This window comes from Bos indicus x Bos taurus, chromosome 19 (genome assembly GCF_003369695.1).
Source record: "Bos indicus x Bos taurus breed Angus x Brahman F1 hybrid chromosome 19, Bos_hybrid_MaternalHap_v2.0, whole genome shotgun sequence".
Classification (NCBI taxonomy): domain Eukaryota; kingdom Metazoa; phylum Chordata; class Mammalia; order Artiodactyla; family Bovidae; genus Bos; species Bos indicus x Bos taurus.
Genome location: NC_040094.1, coordinates 35395761 through 35419569, shown reverse-complemented (window position 1 = coordinate 35419569; position 23809 = coordinate 35395761). Strand labels below are relative to the sequence as shown.

At 48.3% G+C, this 23809-nt stretch overlaps 1 protein-coding gene across 5 annotated transcripts in view; it reads right to left on the bottom strand.

Annotated features, from left to right (window-relative positions):
• SHMT1 (serine hydroxymethyltransferase 1) overlaps window positions 1-23590 on the bottom strand; it is a 29096-nt gene extending 5506 nt beyond the window's left edge. Inside the window, exons 1-8 of one of the 5 annotated variants that reach the window (XM_027519655.1) lie at window positions 9875-9998; window positions 5654-5785; window positions 4659-4727; window positions 3963-4077; window positions 2923-3068; window positions 1296-1411; window positions 829-989; window positions 365-446 (exon numbers count right to left, since the gene is read on the bottom strand). In XM_027519655.1, the coding sequence (XP_027375456.1) occupies window positions 365-446; window positions 829-989; window positions 1296-1411; window positions 2923-3068; window positions 3963-4058 (601 nt within the window). In that variant the 5' untranslated portion in view covers window positions 4059-4077; window positions 4659-4727; window positions 5654-5785; window positions 9875-9998. Of the gene's footprint in view, window positions 1-364; window positions 447-828; window positions 990-1295; window positions 1412-2922; window positions 3069-3962; window positions 4078-4658; window positions 4728-5653; window positions 5786-8358; window positions 8431-9874; window positions 10030-23458 lie in introns of those variants that run through there. The other 4 variants (XM_027519657.1, XM_027519656.1, XM_027519658.1 and 1 more) reach the window with 4 other exon arrangements.
• Between the last annotated feature and the right edge of the window lie 219 nt (window positions 23591-23809).

The following is a 23809-nucleotide window of genomic DNA, read 5'->3' as shown; positions in this document are numbered from 1 at the left end:
ACCTTGGCTGGCAGTCAGCTCCAGTACGAGCAGAGCCCCTGCCCCGCCCACCCAGTGTGCCTGCCTGAAAGCCGGGGCTGCTCCCTCTAAGGTTCGAGAAATCCCATCCGTGCCAAAAGCAACCCTGTCCTCTGCTCCTGTGTCACAGGATCGGGGGGACAGTTTCCCCACTGTTACCACTCCAGCTCGACAGGGGCCAGTGTGTCCAGATGCTTCTGGAGAGCAGGGCAGTACTAACAGTCCCGAGAGAGACGGAGATACTCAGACCCGAGCAGCCCGGCTGCACAGCAAAGCCAGCAGGGACCAGCACGTGGTGGAAGAGCACACCTCCCGTGTGGGGGCTGGGGCCCTGGCCCGCTCTCACCAGCAATGATCAGCCTCGGGTGGAAGAGGCGGGCGTTCTCCTCCAGCTGGTCGTAGTTGATGTAGCCGGTATCGGGATTCACCTGTGGATGTCACAGAGACTGGGCTCACACTGCTCCCTCCAGCCACACGGGCCACTCCGCCAGAGCACACCCAGCTGTTGAGGGTAAGAGGACTCCCTCCCCTTGCCTAGACCCCTCTGCTGCCCTCGCCCCTGACCAGGACTCGAAGGCAAGACAGGCACAACTGTTTAAAACAGTCAGGTATCGTCACTCTCGGACAGGATGCCCTGGGGGGTTCCAGCGAGCCGTGAACACCCAAGGGTCCCCAGAGCAGGGAGATAAGAGACAGTGATGACGAGACTTCCTGAAGTGCCTTGGAAATGAAGCTCCTTATTCCTACAGGCATGGCCAGTGAGGAAGTTTTGAGAAACAAGCCACAGAGTGGAGACACACACACCCGTACCTTGTAGGGCATAGATTCAAAAAAGATGGACGTGGCAGAAATCTTCTTCTTGTCAGTCATGAACCCATGGGTCAGGTGGCCCCCATCTGGCAGGTCCAGGCCCATGATGCGGCCATGGGGCTCCACCAGGGCCGTGTACACTGCGAAGTTTGCTGGGGAGCCTGGAGTGGACAGACCCGGGAGGCACAATTACTCCTGCCCACAAGGCCATCAATCACAAGTGGCCGCAACAGCCTGGCTGCTGCCATGCCCTCTCCTGGACCCAGGTGCCCGAGTAAGTAGCAGGGACATTCAGAGATAGGGGTGGGGTACCCAGGAGGCATGCATGCAGTAGGCAGTTGAGGGGGATGGGGGAGACCTCATCTCCCCCATCTGGCAGGGTGTCCTGCTTATACTCTCCTTTCCAGGGAGCCCCAGGAGGCTGGCAGGAAGGGGGCCACCCAGGCTTGTCTGGACCTGGCCATTACCTGAGTAAGGCTGGACGTTAACCCCCCAGCACTGGGAGTCCAGGCCATAGACCTGCAGCGCTCGCTTCTGACAGAGGACCTCTAGCTCGTCGATGAACTCCGTCCCACCATAGTACCTGCGGAGGAAGGCGGGAGGTATAGGCCCACTGGCGCCACTTCTGCATGCAGGACAGAGGCCAGGCTCCTAGTGGGATGAAGGAGCAAGGGTGAGAACACACACCCTGAACCCACAAGACGGCTTCCACCAGGCCCAGGTGGCCGTGTCTTGCCATCTGTGGGGAGGTCTGACCCCACATCTCGGATGAACCCTGAGGACACTGTCACAGCCATGTGATGGCCTGTGCCAGCTGCCCAGGGATCAATTCATAGCATGTGGAGCAGGACAGTGCTTTCCAGGGGCTGGGAGAAGGAGTTACTGGTTTGGGGGGATTAACTTTGCATTTCTAATAAAATTTTATTTTTTGTTTAATAATTGCATATCACAATGTATCATGCACTTATGTTTTTTTTATTATTTGTGACTAGTTTTGGCCTGGGACGGAAGCCATGCTCTTCAAGTCAACTTGACCTGCCAGAGAATGGGTGCTCCTCTCTCCTCCTGTTGTAGTGGGAACAGAGCTGGGGGCAGGGGTGGTGTGCCATGGTCACCATGCCCTCAGTCCCAGCAAGAAGCAGCAAGGCTGTAGCACCGCATCTCTGGACAGAGGCACCAAAGTATATCCTCCAGGGTCAACTAGAAACACTGGGACCCCAGGCAGCCTGGGGTTTGAACACAAGCTTGGTGTCCCACAATTCCACTTGGTTCCCAAACTGACCACCCAGAGTCAGTGCGGACTGACAAGCTGAGGGCGCAGGCCCACAAGACTGCCCCCACTTCAACGCCAAAGGCAAGTCCCTGGTCACTGGGCCACCAGCACTGCTGCCCCAGTTGGCTACAAATGACCCCCTCAGTTTCAGAAATTCACTTGAAAAACTCAAGACTCAGGAAAGCACCTCACTCGTGATCCCTGGTTTATTGTGAAGGACTCAATTTGTGAACAGGACAAGGTTCAGGAGGGCATGTGACCCTACAACCCCCTTCCAGGGGGAGGGTGTGGGGGTCCAAAAATTATGACTGTCTAATCAGTGTAGAATGGCAGGTGACCCTCCCTTTTCCATGTCCTCTGGGACACAAGTGTGCAATTTTGCAAAAACCACGTGTTAAATTTTGTCATCACCATCTCTGCCTGATGACAACCGTAAGAAACACAAATGAATATGACTTCTCCTGGTTCTCAGGAAGAGAAGCTGACCGAAATCTCTGGTAGGTAAACCCAGCATTTAAAACACTAACCCAGTTTCCAGTGTGGAAGGTCAGTCTCACCTTGGGGTCCCTGCTTACACAACCTTCCTCTGGAGGCTCAGCCGCAGCCAGCAGCTGCTCCTTCGGGCCTGGTTGTTATTCTAGAAAGGCCCAGGGGGACTGTGCAAGTGAGCCCAAGTATCTTGCCCCCAGAACATGGGTGCCACCACCCGCTAGGAATTGTTAAGAGAGGAGGGGACAGGAGGCCCTGCCATTGAGAACCTGGCTGTTTTCTGAAATGTCCACTCTCTTCCTGGGAGGCAGGCCTGGATGATACTCACATACCTCTGGCCTGGGTACCCCTCAGAGTACTTGTTGTTCAGGCAAGAGCCTAGGGCCTCCAGAACAGCCCGGCTGGCAAAGTTCTCGGAGGCGATCAGCTCCAGTCCAACCCTCTGCCGGTTACTCTCCTTCTTAATGATGTTGTAAACCTGACAAGAAGAAAACAGGAAAGGGGACACTGCAGTTTAAAATCTGCTCTGATCTGAGCAGTAACTGAGTAAAGAGAAGAGACGCTTATACTTTCAGATTTTGCCCTCAGAAGCCAAGTGTAACCAGACTAAGATGACTCCCACAGCACCTGAGGAACAAAGGAAATCCTCCTCAAAGCTTTTAGCACCTGGAAGGAATTAATAGAAAGTGAATTAAGGAGAACAAAACAATGGAAGAGAAGATGATCCTTAAAACACGCATCCCACGGAATTTTAAAATTCTGCGCCACCTTGTTATTTTCATCCCTAGATTTCACCAAGTTTCCCTCCTGAACTTTGTTCCTTATTCCTTGCCTTAAAGTAACAGATACCTAGATGAATCCACAGAGACAGAAAACAGACCAGTGGTTGCTGAGGGTTGGGAATCTGGGGGATGGAGGGGGGCAGTTGCTAATGGGTTTGAGGTTTCTTTTGGGGGGATTAAAATGTTCTAAAAGCAATCATGAATACACTAAAAACCACTGAACTGTGTACTTTAAATGGGCAACTTGTATGTTAAGTGCATTCACTTATCTCATGTGTAAAGCTGTTGTGAAAATACATAAATAAAAGATGCTTCTAGAAATGCTCCTCTGAACTGTAAGAAGAGGGTCAAGTCTCAGTGAGCCCACCCCTTCCCCTTTCCTCAGCAGCAGCCAGCACACTGCTCTTCACAGAAACTCAGATCTAAATGCACCCTCAAGGGACTTTCAGCCACTTTGTAGCCACTGTCTATAAACCTGTCCTGTGTCCAAACCACAAGGCTGTCCCAAACACAGCTAATTTCTGGTAAGAATCAGAGGCCTGAACAAGGACCTCCAACAGCAGAACTTGCGAGAACACCCACAGCCTCACCTCGACATCGTTGTCCTTCAGGGGCTGTGCCAGCATCTTCTCGTGCAAGGACCACAAATTGGCATCTCTGGGTGCCTTGTTGACTGGAGCTGCCATTGTGCTGGTTCAGAGGCACCTAAAAATGGAAAAACTTCGAAAATTAAACTCAGTCACAGCTCATCACCACCTGTCAGTTCCCAAGTTGCTGAAGGACTGACACACGTGTGGGCCTTGTCCCAGAACCGCCTGGAGAGCATGAGGACTCTGCTGCAGATCCACCGTGTGGGACCACCTGTGGATCCCTGCAGGTCACTGGCTCCTCAGGAGACCCGGCCTCCTTGCCTTGAGGCTGCTCCAGCCTCGGGGAGTCCAGCACCCTCTCTTCCTACCTGAACTTCTCCTGGTTGTGGCTTAGCTCCCCAACTGAGCCAGCTTCCTGAAGGCAAGGGCTGATGGTTACTTTGTAAAAAATTTCCCACAGTACCCAGCACAGCCATATGAGAGTAATATTTGCCAAATGAACAAGTGAATTGCTGACTTATGCATTACTTTTTCTATTTCTCAAGTAATGAAAATGAGACTCAGAAAAGTATCTTAGTGGAGGGCTGCACAGCCCACTGGCCTTGGAGGAGAGTCTCAAACCCCACACAGGCTCCACCACCTGGTGTCCCGTGGCTGGGGCTGCAAGTAAAGTGCATGCTCTGGGTTGACCCTTACCTCTGGTAAGGTCCACGGGCAGAGGTACACACCTGGACTCGGCATCATCACAGTACAGCAGGCTTGTGTCTTCACATACGTGCCCACAAAGAACAAGAGTCTGAGCTCAGTGCTATTTCAGCTAAAGGGACAGCGTAAATGTTTACAGGAACTGACCTCCTTTAATTGATGGTTGGCAACTTTTCAGTACTTTCTACTAATTAGATAAGCTTTCATTTCAAATTCACTCCCTTAACAGTTACTTAGTGAGGCCCTTCCCCTCAGCAGCCACAGGTCGGGACTGGGAACACAGTGGGACCCAAACAGACTGAAACTTCACGGGGCTTCCTGGGGGAAGGTGAGCAGGAAACAGCAAGCACACTAAATGCAGACAGATAACCAGGCCCACAAGGACAAGCGCTGGTGGCAGGTCAGCTTGGAGGGTGGTGACTAGAGGAGAGGACACCAGGCTGAGAAGGAGCCCATCAGACGCAGTCTCCTGAGAGCACTGTGAGAATATAAATAATTACACACACACACAGGTCTCTGCGATTTCCTAGTGACAGGAACATCTCTTGTTCCAATGATGCAACTCGGGGTGGGAGGCTCCCAAGTTGGGGCTGGTCCCAGAAAGACCAGGCCATGATGAGAAGCATTTTCAGCCCCCTCAACTCCTCCAGAGAGGGAAAGGGGCTGGAAATGGAGTTAATGACCCCCTCACAGGGTTCAGGGAGCTTCTGGGTGGTGCACCCCAACTCCATAGGAACCCTCCCAGCCCTCGCCCTGAACATTTCTCTCTTCCTCTGGCTGCTTGTCTGTGTCCTTTGTCATATCCTTTAATGAACTGGTGAACGTAAGTTAGTGTCTGCCTGGGTTCTGACAGCTCTTCTAGAACATGTTCGAGTCCAAGGAGGGTCCTGGGAGTCAAGCTGGACAGAAGCTGTGGGTCCCTTGGGGACCTGATACTTGTGACTGGCATCTGAAGTGAGGAGGGGCGGCTGTCTGGTGGGACTAACCTGCGGGGTCTGTGCTCACTCTGGCTCACGTTAGAACTGAGCTGAAATGAGCGACACAAGCTGGTGGGGCAGAACTGCTGGGTGAGGGAAAGCTGCCCGGTCATCTGGTGTCACAGGTGCCATCAACAGCAGCTGGGAGAGTCAAGAGCAGACACAGCAGGAAGAGCATGGTTCTCCTGCACAAGGCGCACATGCAGTATCACTTGCTAGACACATATACTCACTAAATAAACCAGCCACACAGTCCCCAGTCACAGTATCCTCCTTAATCTCTGGGGAAGCAAATATCTACCAGCAGGAAGCTTTAACCAGGAAATCCCAAACTGGGGTTTTTGAAGCAGCCATTATTTTAACATGAGCACAACAGGATCAGAAACACGGCCACTCCCGCAAAACCAGCAGTGAGTGCAGGACTTAGGCCACAAATGCGTCTAAGGCAGAAGTGGCCCCAACCCCGGTGCCACGGCCTCCGCCACATCACCCCCCCCCCCGGAGGTGCAGGGAGACGAGGTGGTCTGGACACCTGGCCAATGGCTCCTCTGAACTCAATGGCTGCTTCCCATGTGCCCTCAGCAGGTGGTGGCAAACCCACAGAAAACCAGAGACCAAATGGGTACACTCGTCCTACAGTCTTTTTAAAGAGAAAAGTTTCTTTGAAATTCCAACTGCTCAATGTTAAAAAGGATTCAAGCAATACAGAGCAAGTATTTCTCAACCACCAAATAAGTAACTAAAGTCCCTTTGGAATGCTTTCTCCCCCTTCTTCCAGGAAAGTTACACCTGCATCAGCTCCTAGAGGCACTCAGATCCACTCCACTCCACCTCCGCCTGTGGTCTCAGCATCTCCTGTTAAGATCGCCACCCGCAGGGTGGCAAAGCCGACTGCTTTGCCCTCATAGCAAACTCTTTCTTTTATGGCTGCATCGCAAAGCATGTGGGATCTTTTGGGATCAAACCCGTGCCCCGGCATGGGAGCATAGCGTTTTAACCACTGGACCACCCGGGAAGTGCCAACAAACTCTCCTCTCATCTAAGATGCAAACTTGGGAGTCCCAGTTCCTTCTCAACCCCTGGGTGAGGGCTGTCTGTGTGGTTGGCCCCCCTCCAAGGCTAGCAGGGCCCCCTTGCTCCTGCTGCCACTCTCTGGGGGTGTTTCTCACCCTGCATCCTGTTATCACTCAGGTCAAGTCACCCCCACCCCCAAATGGAGTGCTCAGTTCACATTCTTATTAAATCCACCCAAGTTGAGTTCTTTTTAAAGTTCTTTTTTAAAAAAACCAAAAGTCAAAGAGGTCTGAATTCTTTATTAAAACAATAACTTCAGGATTCTTTGTTTTGTTTCAGTTAAATCTGTAATATCTATTACAGCATAATGTATATCTTGCAGCATTCTAAATTACAGCAAGAAAGGCAGAGAACCCTGACAGCTGGCAAACAAGTGAGACAAAGATCCCGAGACTGTCCTCTTTTACATCAGAGGGAAGACCAGAAGATACACTGAGCGTCTATCCTTCAGGTCTGGACGTTGACTGAGAAACAGGACACCTTGCACTTTTCTCACTTTTTTTTGAACTGTGACAGAAGTGCACAGCTCAGTGACATTAAAAACATCCACATTGTCATGCAGCTCCACCACCATCATCTTCAGAATGCTTCCACCTTCCTAAACTAAAACTGTGTCCCCATTAAGCATGCTCCATTCTCTTCCCTTCCAGCATAGGGTAGCAACTATGCTAGTTTCTATCTCTGTGAATTTGACTATTTCAGGGACCTCCTGTAAATGAGGTCACACAATATTTGTCCTTTTGTAGCTGGCTTATTTCACACAGCACAATGGCACCAAAGTTCAACTGTGTGGCGCAGGTGTCAGTTTCCTTCCTTTTAAAGGCTGGATAATAGTCCACTGTTCAGAGAGACTGCTTGTTTATCCATCCACCCATCCATCTGATGCCTGGGCTGCTCCCACCTCCTGGCTATTGCAAGGAACGCTGCAGTGAACACAGGCGCACAAATATCCAGTCCCTACTGTCAGTTTTTTTGGGTTATACCCAGAAGTGGAATTTCCAGGTCATATAGTAATTCTACATTTAATGAGAAATAAGCTTTTGATATTTAGGAGCTTTACTTCACTATCATTAACCTACAATGGATTCATTCGTTCCTTTAACAAATATTTATTAAGTGACACCTGTGTCCCAGGCACTGAGTTAGGACCTCAGAATACAGAGGTCAACAAGACAGAGGCCCTGCCATTATGAGAAGCAGGATATAAAAAAGTAAATAAGTTCACAAGAGATAACATCAGGGAGTGATGACTGTTGCTGCTGCTGCTAAGTCACTTCAGTCGTGTCCGACTCGTAGCGATCCCATGGACTGTAGCCCACCAGGCTCCTCCATCCATGGGATTTTCCAGGCAAGAGTACTGGAGTGGGGTGCCATCGCTTTCTCTGGTGATGACTGTTAGAGGGCAATAAACAGTCAGAGGGCTTGTTTAGACCTGCCATGGAAAGCGCCTGAGCTGAGATCGGAACAGTGGAAAGGAGCCAAGCTTATGAGACATGGGGCAAGAGCAAACACCAGTCCAAAGGCCCGAAAATGGGAAGAGGTTTCAGTTGTCAAGGATCAGAAATAAGGAACACAACAGAGACGAGGAGATGAGATTCGAGGGCCTAAAGTCCAGTGCAGGGATGAGATAAGATCCTCACCTTGGCAGAATAGAGCTCACAGGTTTCAAACTGTGCTCAAGGACCTAGGTCTCATGTTGTTTCCCAGTGTACCTGTTTGAGAAATACCTGTCTGAAACTAACAACAAGAGAAACCCGACTGGAGAAGATCAAGGTTCATTTCGTGAGAGCAGTGGACATTCCATGGGTCGGACCCCCGCCATGCCCCACTTCCCATCAGTGAAGGCCACATCCAAGGGAGCTGTGCTGAACTCACTGCAGAGCCAGCCTGCAGAGTTTGAGTCCCGCTCTCCACTTCCTAATGTGCTGCGGACACCTGTTTCTCAGTCTCCTTGTGCATGACACAGGGATGACAACAGTCCTGAGCTGGTTGGAGTTAAATAAGGTATACAACACAGAGCATTCAGACAGGACCAGGCAGAGTGACTACTCAACAATCAGCAGCTACAGGACATCACCAGTGGTCCAGTGGTTAAGACTCCATGCTTCCACTGCAGGGGCCATGAGTTCCATCCCTCGTTGGGGAACTAAGATCCCACATGCCATGTGGTGTGGTCAAGAGATTTAAAAAAAGAGAGAGAGAGAGCAGCTACTATTATTATTAAAGAGACTTGGGTACCTTAGGGCCATCTTTACTACCTCTAAGCACCCCGGGAAACACAACCTACTGCAGCTGTCACTGTGTCATGCTGTTGGTGTTTCTGTTGGAGAAATGTCACTTACCTGTGACACTGTCCATGATCATCACCTCAAGCCCAGGGAAACAATCCGAGTAAGTGAATTCACTTCCCAGGGTTACCATCCTTCCCATACCCCCAGATCTTTCCTGGGTCTTTGTCACACAATGGGATCAGCCCCTTGTTGGTCCTGAGGAAATTATTGTCTGTGTGTGTGCCCTACTTTACAAAGGAGCAAACAGGCTCAGAAGCTAGGTGGCATATAATAGTGACAGAAGGAATCTGAACTCTTTTCCCTGACTCTGTGCTAAACAAAACCATAATCGCCCACGTCCACTGCCCGTTCCGGCAAGTAAAAAGATTATGAGCCCATAAGAACGTGAACTGGTGTTTCCAGTCTGCCAGCTCTAATCGCGTTTGTGCTTGCCTCAGTTGATCAAAGGTCGCTTAACTTCCTGGACCTCGACGCTCAGGGCCCTGGGCCGTGAACCCCACAGGGCAGCGCTTGTCTCCTAGGCCGGAGTGAGGGGTGGGGGGTGGGGAGGCCAGGCTCGCCCACCACCACCCCAGGGCGGCCGCAAGTGCAGTGGGACCGCGTGGGCTTCGTGGGGCCCCCTCTTTGAGCCTCCCCTTCCCCGTCTGCAAAATGGGCTACAGGAAGCACCTGGATACAGCAGCGCCGGCAAGATATTGGGACGAGGTGACGCGCTGCACTGAAATCTAGAGTTCCACAAGGAAGGCGGCCGCCGGCACCTGCACCGAGCCTTCGAGGTGCGGTCAACCCAACCGCACGGGTCTTGACCTGGGGCCGCGCTCCCCGGCCCCTTACCCCAGGCGCCAGCAAGGCGCTCCACACTCACCCGATCCCGCTTCTCGGAGCCGCGGGGGAAGAAGCACAGCCAGAAACACCAAGCTCCCGGCTGCTGCCAACACCACCTGAGTTGGGACCCGCGCGCTAGCTCCACGTGATCCACGCTCAAGACCCGCTCCCAAATCTGGCGCGCCCCGCCCCGCCCCGCCCCGGCCCCGCCCCAGAGACACCCAATCAGAGCGCGCATCCTGGAGAGCCCCCGAGTAGCCCAATCAGGACGCGGAAACGGGAGAGCTCCGCCCCCAAAGGAGCCCGCGCTATTGGCTACCGCGGGGTCGGGCCTCGCCCAGTACAGCGGAGTGTGTCTTTGCTCACCTGGGCCAGGGGTCATGGTGCCATCCTCTGGGGCTGCAGGCCAGGGGCTGGGGGTTTCCCGGAAGACAAGAGGTTTAGAGGTGAATTCTGTTGCTTATATCTGTCTTCTGCATTGTCCTACTTACAGGTTACCACAGTGGACATTTAAATAGGACAAAGTGGGGTTCCAACTCCAACACTATTAGTCTGCACATATGGAACCCTAGACCAGTCACTTCGCTTTTTGAGTTTCATATTCTCATCTTTGAGTTGGAGATAACTATATCTTCCTGACAGGGCTGTGGAGAGGTTTTGTAGATGTATCTAAAACACTTGACTTTTTGTCTGACACACAGCAAGGGCTCAATAAATAAAAACCGTTGTTGTTATTCAGTCGCCAAGTCACGTCCGACTTTCTGCCACCTCTTGAACTGCAGCAGGCCTGGCAGGCTTCCCTGTTCTTCACTATCTCCTGGAGTTTGTTAATATGTTAACATTTTAACATTAAACCATTGTTAAGAATAATAAAACCAAGGGCCTGCACAATATAGGGAACAAGCTGACGAAGATTCTCTAACTGAAGGAAGGCTGACTTTTGGACTTTCCTTTTTGTCTCTGTGTTGTCAGATTTCAGCAAGAATCCTGCTAAGTCAGTTTAAACAGAACAGCCCGCCCCCACTTCTCCATATCTGATTTGATTCCTCATATTCTACCAGCCTTGGTGATGTCTGACCACCCAGGCCCAGTCAGCTCGGCCAGAATTCCCTTTCCCCTGATGTTTCCCTTGATAATTTTCCATCCACCCACCTCATCCTGCTCCTTGCTATATAAATTCCCACTGCCCTTGCTGTATTCAGAGTTGAGCATAACCTCTCTCCCAAACTGCAAGGTTCCATGCCAGTGGTCCCTACACCAATTGAAATCATGCACCCCGACACCCCCCCCCACCACCACCGAATAAGATCTGTCTTACTGTGTCATTGAATATTTTTTTCTTTAACAGCTCTGGATTTTTCAGTACTCAGTGTACCCACAACATTTTACCTCTTACAATGTCAAGCAATTTCCAAAATATTGTAACAAATGTGGCTAAAATGTGCCAGTGAATGGATTCAAAATTGATTCAGAAAAGTCCAGGGAAAGACAGTGAGACAGTAAGGATCCATAAGAAAGTCAAGAACCTTCAGTTCCTTTTCAAGGGCTCTATATAAAATCCTGAGCCATATCCTCGAGCTGTTGTGCAGATACTGAAACCCCCCACAAGGTGGAAGAAGTTAACAGCACACTGACCACCAACATGTAGACCCTACACTGGTTAAAGCCAAAAAACTGATAACCGAGATTCCCAAAACGCCACCCTGTTACCACCACCAACTAAGAAGAATGATCACGAGCTGATCACATACCCTTGAACCCTCACCCCTAATGTTGTCTTTGAAAGCCTTCCCAAAAGCCACTGGGGAGTTGAGTCTTTTGCACATGAGCTGCAGTAAACTTGGTCCTGCAGCAAACGCTGTATTTTCCTTCAGTACCACTTGGTGCCAGTAGGTTGACTTTGCTGTGCATCAGGTGAACAGATGCAGGCTTGGTTTGGTAATGTCTGTTGTTGCTATTCAGTCTCTAAGTCATGTCCAGCTCTTTGTGACCCCATGGACTGCCGCATACCAGGATCCCCTGCTCTTCACTATCCTCCAGAGTCTGCTCAAATTCATGTCCATTGAGCCAATGATGCTATAGATAGATATTAACAACATCTCTTTTAAACATATATAAATCCTTTTGAAAATTAGATAGGCCTTTTGTCAAGTTTATGACCCAGGAATGTCTTTGTCAAGAACCTGGGAGCCATCACTTTGAAACAGAAATGTGAAGGATCCAGCAGCCATATCTCCAAGTGTCTGTCACTGGGTAAGAACCTCCTTTTAAGATGCAGAACTACTTCCTGTGATAAAGATAGGACAAGGTTGTTATTCCTCTTGAGACAGGTAGGAAGGAGAAGGCACAACCATTAAAGCAGTTCATTGGGTCACAGAGTCGGACATGACTTAGCAACTGAACAACAACAACAGACTTTGAGGATACAACAAAAGCTGCTGCTGCTGCTGCTAACTCGCTTCAGTCGTGTCTGACTCTGTGCGACCCCATAGACAGCAGCCCACCAGGCTCCCCCGTCCCTGGGATTCTCCAGGCAAGAACACTGGAGTGGGTTGCCATTTCCTTCTCCAATGCGTGAAAATGAAAAGTTAAAGGGAAGTCGCTCAGTCATGTCTGACTCTTCTCGACCCCATGGACTGCAGCCCACCAGGCTCGTCCATCCGTAGGATTTTCCAGGCAAGAGTACTGGAGTGGGGTGCCATTGCCTTCTCCGACAACAAAAGCTGATTGGAACCAATCAGGCCCAAGACAGTGGAAGAGTCGACTTCCAGCAGACTCTGAGCCTCAGTCTGTGCTCAATGTAATGCGTTAGCATCTAAATGACACACACACAGGCAGCATAACAGTTTTGAGGCTGACCCTAAGAGGGCAAAAAGTGGGCAGTGGCCCAGTTCCTAGAAATCCCTGCCCCTTCTCCAACCACTTTACTCTTAAATTCTTTCCTGTGTGAAGCCAAGGACCCTCACTTGGTGACTCGCTAGAGACCTTGTTCACTCCTCCCCACCCTTCTCCTGCAACATCTTTTGTGGCAACCACAAAAGGGACATCAAAGGGCATAAAGTGGACCCATCTACTAGGCTGTGGCTGCCCACTGCAGAGGACGGCTGGGACTTAGTCCTGAAGATTTGAGTAGCCCTTAGGTGGCAGCTAATGCTGCCTGGGAGATCTAGTGGAGACCAGCTCTCTGGCCCCAAAGGAGCCCACCAAGCCCAAGGCTTTTCTCTTCATGTTTGTCATTCTCCCCATTACTCCATTTCTTTGGACCTGAGAAGATCCACAGAGTCCACCACTTGGACTTCCAAATTAAGACTGTGGCAACTGGCAACCTGACTGGGTTAGTTTCCCCTCGTGGGTCCTCAAGTCTGATTCCCCCTCCCTCCTCGTTCTTAGTCTTGGCCCAGTTCCAGAAAGTCAGAACTTCATCGGGGGCCCAAATAAGGAGACCATGGGAGTCTCCCACTACATCTGTGGCCCAGCCCTCTCTGAGTGCCTCTCAGGGCTCACAGCCTCATTGCACCCCTGGTTACATGTGAGGGTCTCAGACTTTATCAACACCTGAGCAGAGGAAGTAATCAAGCACCCTCCTCAGGGGGCCTGTGAATCTCTGGCTGAGGAAGCATCCTGGATGGGCACCTTCTCTCTTTGCCCTGGATTTCTCTCATACCCTCCTTCTCTCATCCCCTGCTGGTTTCTTAGCCTGTCTACTGGTCCTTGCACCTCCCTGCCAGCTTTCCCAGCGGGTGGGGGTTACCTCTGTCCTGCTCATTAAAGAAGTGCCCATCCTCAATAGCACAAGGACAACCTCCCAAGGAGGACTTTGACTTTGTCTTGTTACCACTTTCTGGCTTCTGTTCTACCCTGCAGCTCTGTTTGTTAGAAAAATGAAAGTGAAGTTGCTCAGTCGTGTCCAACTCTTTTGGACCCCATGGACTGTAGCCCACCAGGCTCCTTCATCCATGGGATTCTCCAGGCAAGAGTATTGGAGTGGGTTGCCATTTCCTTCTTCAGGGGATCTTCTCGACCCAGGGATAGAACCCGGGTCTCCCGCATTGTAGGCAGACACTTTACCGTCTGAGCCACCAGGGAAGTCTCTTTGTTTATCTTTTCCTTTCTCTGAAAATGAAGGTAATCTGCTTAGTGACACAGGGCCTAGGTCTCCTCCCTCTCTCCCTGAAGGGTTTAGGACTTGGGACTCTAGTCACTTTTTCTGGCTCTTGTTCCTCCCCTTGACTAACCCCAGAGGTCTCCTCAGGCTCACCAAACTGATTTTGGGTGCTTACAGGGCCCTCGCTGTTGTCTTTGCAAGACAAACCTTTTCTCATGGTCTGATGGCTACAAGCCCAGTTTTCCCTGCTTAATTAGACACCTCTTCAGCCTTGATCCCCTAACCTGATCAGTTTGTTCAGTCACTCAGTCATGTCCAACTTTTTGCAACACCATGGACTGCAGCACACAAGTCCTGGACAGCACTTCCCTGTCCATCACCAGCTCCCAGAGCTTGCTCAAACTCATGTCCATAGAGTCAGTGATGCCATTTAACCATCTCATCCTCTGTCGTCCCTTTCTCCTCCTGCTTTCAATTTCTCCCAGCATCAGGGTCTTTTCCAATGAGTCAGTTCTTGGCATCAGGTGGCCAAAGTATTGGAGTTTCAGCTTCAGCATCAGTCCTTCCAATGAATATTTCAGACTGATTTCCTTTAGGACTGACTGTTCTGATCTCCTCATTATCCAAAGGACTCTCAAAAGTCTTCTTCAACACCACAGTTCAAAAGCATCAACTTTTCAGTGCTCATCAGTGTCTTTATGGTCCAACTTTCACATACATGACTACCAAAAAAACCATAGCCTCGACTATACAGACCTTTTTCGGTAAAATAATGTCTTTGCTTTTTAATATAATATCTAGGTTTGTCATAGCTTTTCTTCCAAGGAGCAAACGTCTTTTAATTTCATGGCTGTAGTCACCATCCACAGTGATTTTAGAGCCCAAGAAAATAAAGTCTGTCACTGTTTCCATTGTTTCCCATCTATCTGCCATGAAGTGATGGAACCAGATGCCATGATCTTAGTTTTTTGAATGTTGAGTTTTAAGCTAGCTTTTTCATTCTCTTCTTTCACTTTCGTCAAGAGGCTCTTTAATTCCTCTTTGCTTTCTGCCATAAGGGTGGTGTTATCTGCATATCTGAGGTTATTGATATTTCTCCCTGCAATCCTGATTCCACCTTGAGCTTCATCCAGTCCAGCATTTCACATGATGTACTCTGAATATAAGTTAAATAAGGAAGGTGACAATATACAGCCTTGATGTACTCCTTTCCCAATTTGGAACCAGTCCCTTGTTCCATGTCCAGTTCTAACTGTTGCTTCTTGACCCGCATACAGATTTCTCAGGAGACAGGTAAGGTAGTCTGGTATTCTCATCTCTTGAAGAATTTTCCAGTTTATTGTGATCCACACAGTGAAAGGTTTTGGCGTAGTTAATGAAGCAAAAGTAGATGTTTTTCTGGAATTCTCTTGCTTTTTCAATGATCCAACAGATATTGGCAATTTGATCTCTTGTTCTGCTGCCTTTTCTAAATTCAGCTTGAACATCTGGAAGTTCTCTGTTCAAGTACTGTTGAAGCCTAGCTTGGAGAATTTTGAGCATTATTTTGCTAGCGTGTGAGATGAGTGCAATTATATGGTAGTTTGAACATTCTTTGGCATTGCCTTTCTTTGGGACGGAATGAAAACTGACCTTTCCAGTCCTGTGACCACTGCTGAGTTTTCCAAATTTGCTGGCATATTGAGTGCAGCACTTTCACAGCATCATCTTTTAGGATTTGAAATAGTTTAGCTGGAATTCCATCACCTCCACTAGCTTTATTAGTAGTGATGCTTCCTAAGGCCCACTTGACTTCACACTCCAGGATGTCTGGCTCTAGGTGAATGATCACACCATTGTGATTATCTGGATCATTAAGATCTTTTTTGTATAGTTCTTCTGTGTATTCTTGCCACCTCTTCTTAATATCTTCTGCTTCTGTTAGGTCCATACCATTTCTGTCCTTTATTGTGTCCATCTTTGCTTGAAATGTTCCCTGGTATCTCTAATTTTCTTGAAGAGATCTCTAGTCTTTCCCACTCTATTGTTTTCCTCTATTTCTTTGCACTGATCACTTAGGAAGGCTTTCTTATTTCTCCTTGCTATTCTTTGGAACTCTGGGGTCAGGCCAATAAACTGCCTATAGGACTTATCTCTGTGACAATCCCTTGAAGAGCCCCACCCACTAAAGTCCTTGGCAGCACACTCCTTTCTTACATTTTGGGCTATCAGTGAAGAGTAAAAGTGTGTCTGACTCTTTGTGACCCCATGGACTGTAGCCCATCAGGCTTCTCTGTCCATGGAATTCTCCAGGCAAGAATACTGAGTGGGTAGCCATTCCGTTCTCCAGAGGATCTTCCAGACCCAGGGATCGAACTCAGGTCTCCTGTGTTGCAGGCAGATTCTTTACTGTCTGAGCCACCAGGGAAGTCCTGGTGGGCTATCAGGGAGAAAAATAAACTGCAGCTCCCATGCCTGCACCACCTCAGGGCTACCTTTCCTTGTGAAAACTCATGGGAAGGACAGGGTCCAGGAAGCCCGGATTGGAGCCCTGCCCTGTGGAGAAGGGATGTGTGTGAAGTGCAGCCAGGAAGGCTACCGGAAGGATGAATGTTACTCGCGGGGAAGAGGGCCACCTGTCCAAAATATAAATAGGAGGATCACTGGAAGCAGGACTGCCCTCAGTCCCGAAGGGGACTCAGGGCTCCAGAAGATTGACAGGGCCCAGGACCCTCCCTGGCTCCCAGAGGACACCTGGTCATTCTCCAGAGGAGCTGCAGCAGCCCTTGATGTGGCAGGTAAGAAGATTATTTTCTATTAGGTATGGGGGCAGGCTGCTCTGTGCTGACTGGTTTCCCTGGACAATCCAGTCTAATTCTCAGGAATGAGATTCAGAACCAAGTGATTCAGAATCCCCTCTTCCCCACCCCATGCAACTGCTTGTTAGGAATTTTACCTCTGCACATCAGTTTCTTCTCATGCCTGAGTGCCACCCCCACCTCATGGATCACTGCCTTATTGTAGCAAAGGGGCTTGCATAACTCAATGAAGGTATGAGCCATGCCATGCAGGGCCGTCCAAGATGGATGGGTCATAGTGGAGAGTTCTGACAAACCATGGCCCACTGGAGGAGGGAATGGCAAACCACTCTAGTATTCTTGCCGTGAGAACCCCATAAACTGTATAAAAAGACAGAAAGATGTGACACCGAAAGATGAGCCCTCCATGTTGGAAGGTGTCCAGTAGGCTACTGGGGAAGAGCGGAGGACAATTACTAATAGCTCCAGAAAGAATGAAGCTGCTTGCTGGGAAGGGACCATTCTATTTCAAATGATACTCCACTCTGGAGATCCTCACAGAGAAGGCACTCAGCCATGGTAACCTGCTTTAGTCCCAACCAGAGGAGGTCTCCATTCCAGCCCACATTATTTCTCAAGTGGGCCCCACTGTCTGGGATGCTGAAGTCCCTGGGAAAGCTACTAATTTGCTCCCAGTTCAGAGCCTGTTAAACCCAATGCTGATTACCCATGCAAGAGACTCTGATACCTGAGGCCCAACAAGGTATCCAACTTCTTCTTTTTTTTTTTTTTACATTTTTAAATTGTTTTTTAAATTTGTTTTAATTTATTATTATTATTTTTTGTATCTTTCAAGAGATTTCATGTTTCATCTCTGCTGTAGGATTTATTGGAATAAAATTGTTAATAATATTCTCTTATCCTTTTAAGATCTAATTGTTATGTCATAAATGTAGAGATGATCTCTCACACATTCCTGAAATTAGTAATTTGTGTCTTCTTTTTTTTTTTTTTCAATTTCTTTTAGTTTTTATTTAAACTTTTTTTTTTTTTATATATAGGTCTTTAGTTTCTTTAGGTAGATATATTCCTAAGTATTTTATTCTTTCCGTTGCAATGGTGAATGGAATTGTTTCCTTAATTTCTCTTTCTGTTTTCTCATTATTAGTGTATAGGAATGCAAGGGATTTCTGTGTGTTGATTTTATATCCTGCAACTTTACTATAGTCATTGATTATTTCTAGTAATTTTCTGGTGGAGTCTTTAGGGTTTTCTATGTAGAGGATCATGTCATCTGCAAATAGTGAGAGTTTTACTTCTTCTTTTCCAATTTGGATTCCTTTTATTTCTTTTTCTGCTCTGATTGCTGTGGCCAAAACTTCCAAAACTATGTTGAATAGTAATGCTGAAAGTCGGCACCCTTGTCTTGTTCCTGACTTTAGAGGAAATGCTTTCAATTTTTCACCATTGAGGATAATGTTTGCTGTGGGTTTGTCATATATAGCTTTTATTATGTTGAGGTATGTTCCTTCTATTCCTGCTTTCTGGAGAGTTTTTATCATAAATGGATGTTGAATTTTGTCAAAGTTCTTAAACCAAGTTCTTAAAATATGGGCTATGACCCTGCCATTTGGACAATTCATTTGTGTTAAACAAAAGCCCACTCTTCGGCCCTGGAAGGAGTCCCCTTGCCGGCAACAATTCTGCTTATAAAAAACAGTGGAGAATACAGGTTTGTTTAAGTCCTGAGGATGTTACTGAAAGCCCAACTTCTCTGTATGCTAGCGCTGAAACAAATCCCAGAGACAGAGTTTTGGATGAAGTCAAAAAGGACAGCTTTATTGCCTTGCCAGGCAAAGGGAAGCACACCACACTTCTCCTCAAAAAGCCTGTGTGCCTCTACTTCAGAGAACTGGATGAGGGTTTATAGCAGTGGGCCAAAGGTGGGGCCAGACAAGACCGGGGTCTCCCAATCTTGATGAGCTTCTCGAATTCCTTTAATCTTGCCTTAGATTGTTTCTTGGCTGCTCTTCCCTGAATTAGCAGCTGTTCCAATCTGCCTTTTGGAACTCCAGGAAGGTCAGGGAGGCTGAAGTCTTACCTACAAGAAATGGGGGACACAAAGACCTCCATGCCTGGGAGCCCCACAGAGTCCAGCTTGGTTTTAAGGGCAGGAGATCCAACCAGTCCATTCTGAAGGAGATCAGCCCTGGGATTTCTTTGGAAGGAATGATGCTAAAGCTGAAACTCCAGTACTTTGGCCACCTCATGCGAAGAGTTGACTCATTGGAAAAGACTCTGATGCTGGGAGGGATTGGGAGCAGGAGGAGAAGGGGACGACAGAGGATGAGATGGCTGGATGGCATCACTGACTTGATGGACGTGAGTCTGAGTGAACTCCGGGAGTTGGTGATGGACAGGGAGGCCTGGCGTGCTGCAATTCATGGGGTCGCAGAGTCAGACACGACTGAGCGACTGAGCTGAAGTGAACTGAATGGGGCAGTAGTCCCAGTTCACCTGATAGTCCCCTTGGGGAACTCCCCTGGTGGCTCAGCTGGTGAAGAATCCGCCTGCACTGTGGGAGACCTGGGTTCAAGCCCTGGGTTGGAAAGATTCCCTGGAGAAGAGAAAGGCTACCCACTCCAGTATTCTGGCCTAGAGAATTCCATGGACTGTATAGTCCATGGGGTCGCAAAGAGTTGGACACAACTGAGTGGCTTTCACTTAGCCACACTTGTCCTGAAGGAAATCAACCCTAAATATTTATTGGAAGGACTGATACTGAAGCATCACCAACGCAATGGATATGAATTTGGGCAAACTCTGGGAGATAGTGAAGGACAGCGAAGCCTGGTGTGCTGCACCGCATGGAGTCAAAAAGAGTTGGATGCAACTTAGCAACTGAACAACAACAACAATAACAACACCATATTGACTAAGTTCCAGAAACTGTAAACTGATTTCCAGAGCTAGACCTAAAGGATGTTTTCTTTAGGATTCTTCTGCACCCAGACTCCCAACACCTCTTTGCTTTTGCGTGGACAAATCCAGACAGCCATGTAATGCCGTGAATGCTCCCACTCTGTGGCATTCAAGTAGAGGAAAGCCATGCAGTTCCAGGAACTCAGTCAACCACAGCCTTGTCCACTACTGCTGCTTCATCGGTGTTCAAGGGTCACATGGTGCCCAGCACGGACTAGGCCAGGGGCCTGTGTCTGCTTCTACACACATTATTGACATCCACAGTGCATTCATGGCCTTGATCCCCAAGGACTACTCTGTGTATCACGCTGTGTACCCTCCTACCTCTTGGGCTGTGTGATGCCCTGTGCCCTCTCCCCTGTGCCCACCCCCTCGGTGCCCCTGTGGCTGTGTGGGTAGACTCAGACCCCTGGGTCTTGCCTCTCCCTGCTCCAAGGCCATCCAAAGCTATCTGGGGTCTCCATTTACCCACTGCCCACACGGCCTGCCCCACAGCTCCGAGGGGGGCAGAACCCTTCGCAGGAGCCTGGTGTGCCCGTCTGTTCCCCTCCAGACTGCTTCTTTCTCCAGCCCAGAGAAAGTCCTCTTCCCAGAGAAAGTCCTCTTGTTTTAGAGGCTCGGTGGAATGGAAAATCATCTGGCTCACCAGTGTATTCCCTACTCTAAATCACAAGGAGAGGAGGCCTTTTTACAAAGGCCTCCCCAAGGCCTCCTCTCTGCCACTAAACCCTTTTCTCTCAAACCATTTGCACTGTGAGGAAGTTCCCAAATGACTTGAAACTCAAGAATTACGACCTTTCTTCTCTCTGCCTAATCTGCTGGCTCTTCCTGATGCTATAGTGGAACAAGGACCCAGAGTCTCAGCCCACATTAGGTGACAAGAGTACACATATGTAAGTAGATCAAAATACTATCTTCCAGGGAAGGACGTCTTACTCAGAGTGGATGCTAGCCAATTAGGAGAGGCCACACAGCTCAGTGAGAGTGGACGCCTTTGATTTTGCTGCAAAGGCACATCGAAGCATGCAAGGTCAATGTGCCGTGTGGCCTTGAGTAAGATGTTCGAGCTCTCTGATTTTTCACCACGTCCACCTTGGACTCCTCTCTTCCTCTGCTTTCCTCCAGGCTGTGGGCTCTCCAGATATGATCTATGATCTTCATTCTCCTACACATTCTCCCAGACCAGCTCCTCTACTCCCAGGTGGTGTTGACCATCTGAGTGAAGTGTCACAGGTGTTGGAGGAGAAGGAGGGAGAAACTCTAGGGTGGGGGAGGTGTGCAAGGTGGGAGAGGGGCTGCCAAAGAGACCCACTAACCCTGCCTGTGGCGGGTAAGGAAGCCTGCCCCAAGGAGGGTCACATCAGACTCACAGGTCTGATTTCTCTGGACAAAAGGAGGTGGAAGGGAGGTAGGCAGGACAGAAGAGCAGGCAGGATGCTGGAGTTCCACCCACTGTTTCCTCCTAGACATCAGGCTGCCTCTGTAACTTTTTATTTCTCCCTATTTAGCAACACTTAAAACAAAAAGGAACTTAAAACTCCACTGTCATCACTTCCCTGTGTGGCCATGCAAAAGCATTATTCTCAGAATGTTAAAAATATGAAACAGACTTCCTCCTCCAAGCATGATACGGTAGAAAAGATCACACTTAACCTACCTTGATAAACAACTAGGAACTGGGCAAAACCTATCAAAGAGCTCCTTGCAGACACTGAACAATCAGGGGTTGGGGGTTTGGACACTCCGGGAAAAGTGGGGTCTGCCCTGGTTGGGTGTGTGGAGACGATCCTTGATGAGGGGATGGCACAGAGGCTGGTGGCCTTGGCGGGTGGAGAGGGTGGAAGTCAGGGCTGGGGAGAATGAGGCATTGCTTTGTGTGTGGAATTCCTTTGAGTTTGCCAAGTATGTGACTTGCATGTACAGAGAAAAACTCTTCAAAGAGGTAGAACAGCCAGGGAATTGTGAGCTGACAAATCCCCAGAGTTAACAAGGAAAGATGTTCAAACTCTGAGCAGCCCGAGGATCTTCCCCAGTGATGGCAGGGGGCATGGGGTGGACACCCTGGAGCCAGCATACCTGAGTAGTAAATCCAAACTACCCCCAGATGGAAGTTAATCTACTCTCCTCTAGCAAAAGTTTGAAACAAGCCTCAGGCAGAAACCAGAGATGATACTGAAGAACCCAAAGCCACCCTCAGCCGGCTCGATCCCACTGACATTTATAGGACGTGCCACCTAACAACAGAACAGGAGATTACACGTGCTTTCAGGTGATGGCGAACAAATACCAAGGTGGACCACATCCTGGGCCGTAAAACAAACTTCAAGAAATTTAAAAGAAATGAAATCAGAGTGTGTTCTCTGATCACAATGAAACCAAAATAGAAGTCAATAGCAGGAAAGTAATAAAATCTCCAACAACCTAAATGCCCACTGACAGAGGAGTGGATGAAGATGTATACATACACAGTGGAATATCACTAGGCCACAAAAAGAATGAAAATTTGCCATTTGCAATAACATGAATGGACTTGGAGAGTATCATGAAAAGTGAATTAAGTTAGACAAAGACAAACATTGTATGATATCAATTATGTGGGCTTTAAAAAATAAAACTAGCCAGTCAGAATGGCTGCAATCCAAAAGTCTACAAGCAATAAATGCTGGAGAGGGTGTGGAGAAAAGGGAACCCTCTTACACTGTTGGTGGGAATGCAAACTAGTACAGCCACTATGGAGAACAGTGTGGAGATTCCTTAAAAAACTGGAAATAGAACTGCCTTATGATCCAGCAATCCCACTGCTGGGCATACACACGGAGGAAACCATAAGGGAAAGAGACATGTGTACCCCAATGTTCATCGCAGCACTGTTTATAATAGCCAGGACATGGAAGCAACCTAGATGTCCATCAGCAGATGAGTGGATAAGAAAGCTATGGTACATATACACATGGAGTATTACTCAGCCATTAAAAAGAATACATTTGAATCAGTTCTAATGAGGTGGATGAAACTGGAGCCTATTATACAGAGTGAAGTAAGCCAGAAAGAAAAACACCAATACAGTATACTAACGCATATATATGGAATTTAGAAAGATGGTAACAATAACCCTGTATACGAGACAGCAAAAGAGACACTGATGTATAGAACAGTCTTATGGACTCTGTGGGAGAGGGAGAGGGTGGGAAGATCTGGGAGAATGACATTGAAACATGTATAATATCATGTATGAAACGAGTTGCCAGTCCAGGTTCGATGCACGATACTGGATGCTTGGGGCTGGTGCACTGGGACGACCCAGAGGGATGGTATGGGGAGGGAGGAGGGTGGAGGGTTCAGGATGGGGAACACATGTATACCTGTGGTGGATTCATTTCAATATTTGGCAAAACCAATACAATATTGTAAAGTTTAAAAATAAAATTAAATTAAAAAAAATAAAAAATAAAACTAGTGACGATAACAACAGTAACTAAAACAGACTCACAGATGCAGAGAACAAATTAGTGGTTACCAGTGGGGAGAGGGAAAAGGGGAGGGGCAAGATACGGGTAGGAGATTAACAGGTTCAAAACTACTACATATAAAATAAATAAGCTACAAGGATATATTGTACAGTGCAAGGAAAATGACCAATATTTTATAATGACTAAGCAGAATATAACCTTTAAAAACTGTGAATCACTATGTTGTACTTCTGAAACTTATATTGTACATCAACTATACCTCAATTTTGAAAAAAAGGAGTCTTTCTTACCGTAGATCTTAGCAACCTCAGCATATGACTTCTTTCTTTCCGTATCAAGTTGAGAACTTTCACCTTTTCACTTAAAGGAAGCGCTCTACGGTGTCTCTCTGGCAGATCTGAGTTGCAGCATCACTACTCTCACACTTTGGGGGCAGTTATTAAGGAAAAAAAGGGTCACTTGAGCACAAGGTCTGTGACACTGCGGCAGCTGGTCTGATAGCTGACACAGGACAAAGGCGTGATTCACGTCCCAGGCAAAACGGCGAGAGATTCCACCATGCTGCTCACAATGGTGTGCGATTTAAAGCTTATGAATTATTCATTTTCGGAATTTTCCTATTCAGTGTCTTAGGACCATGG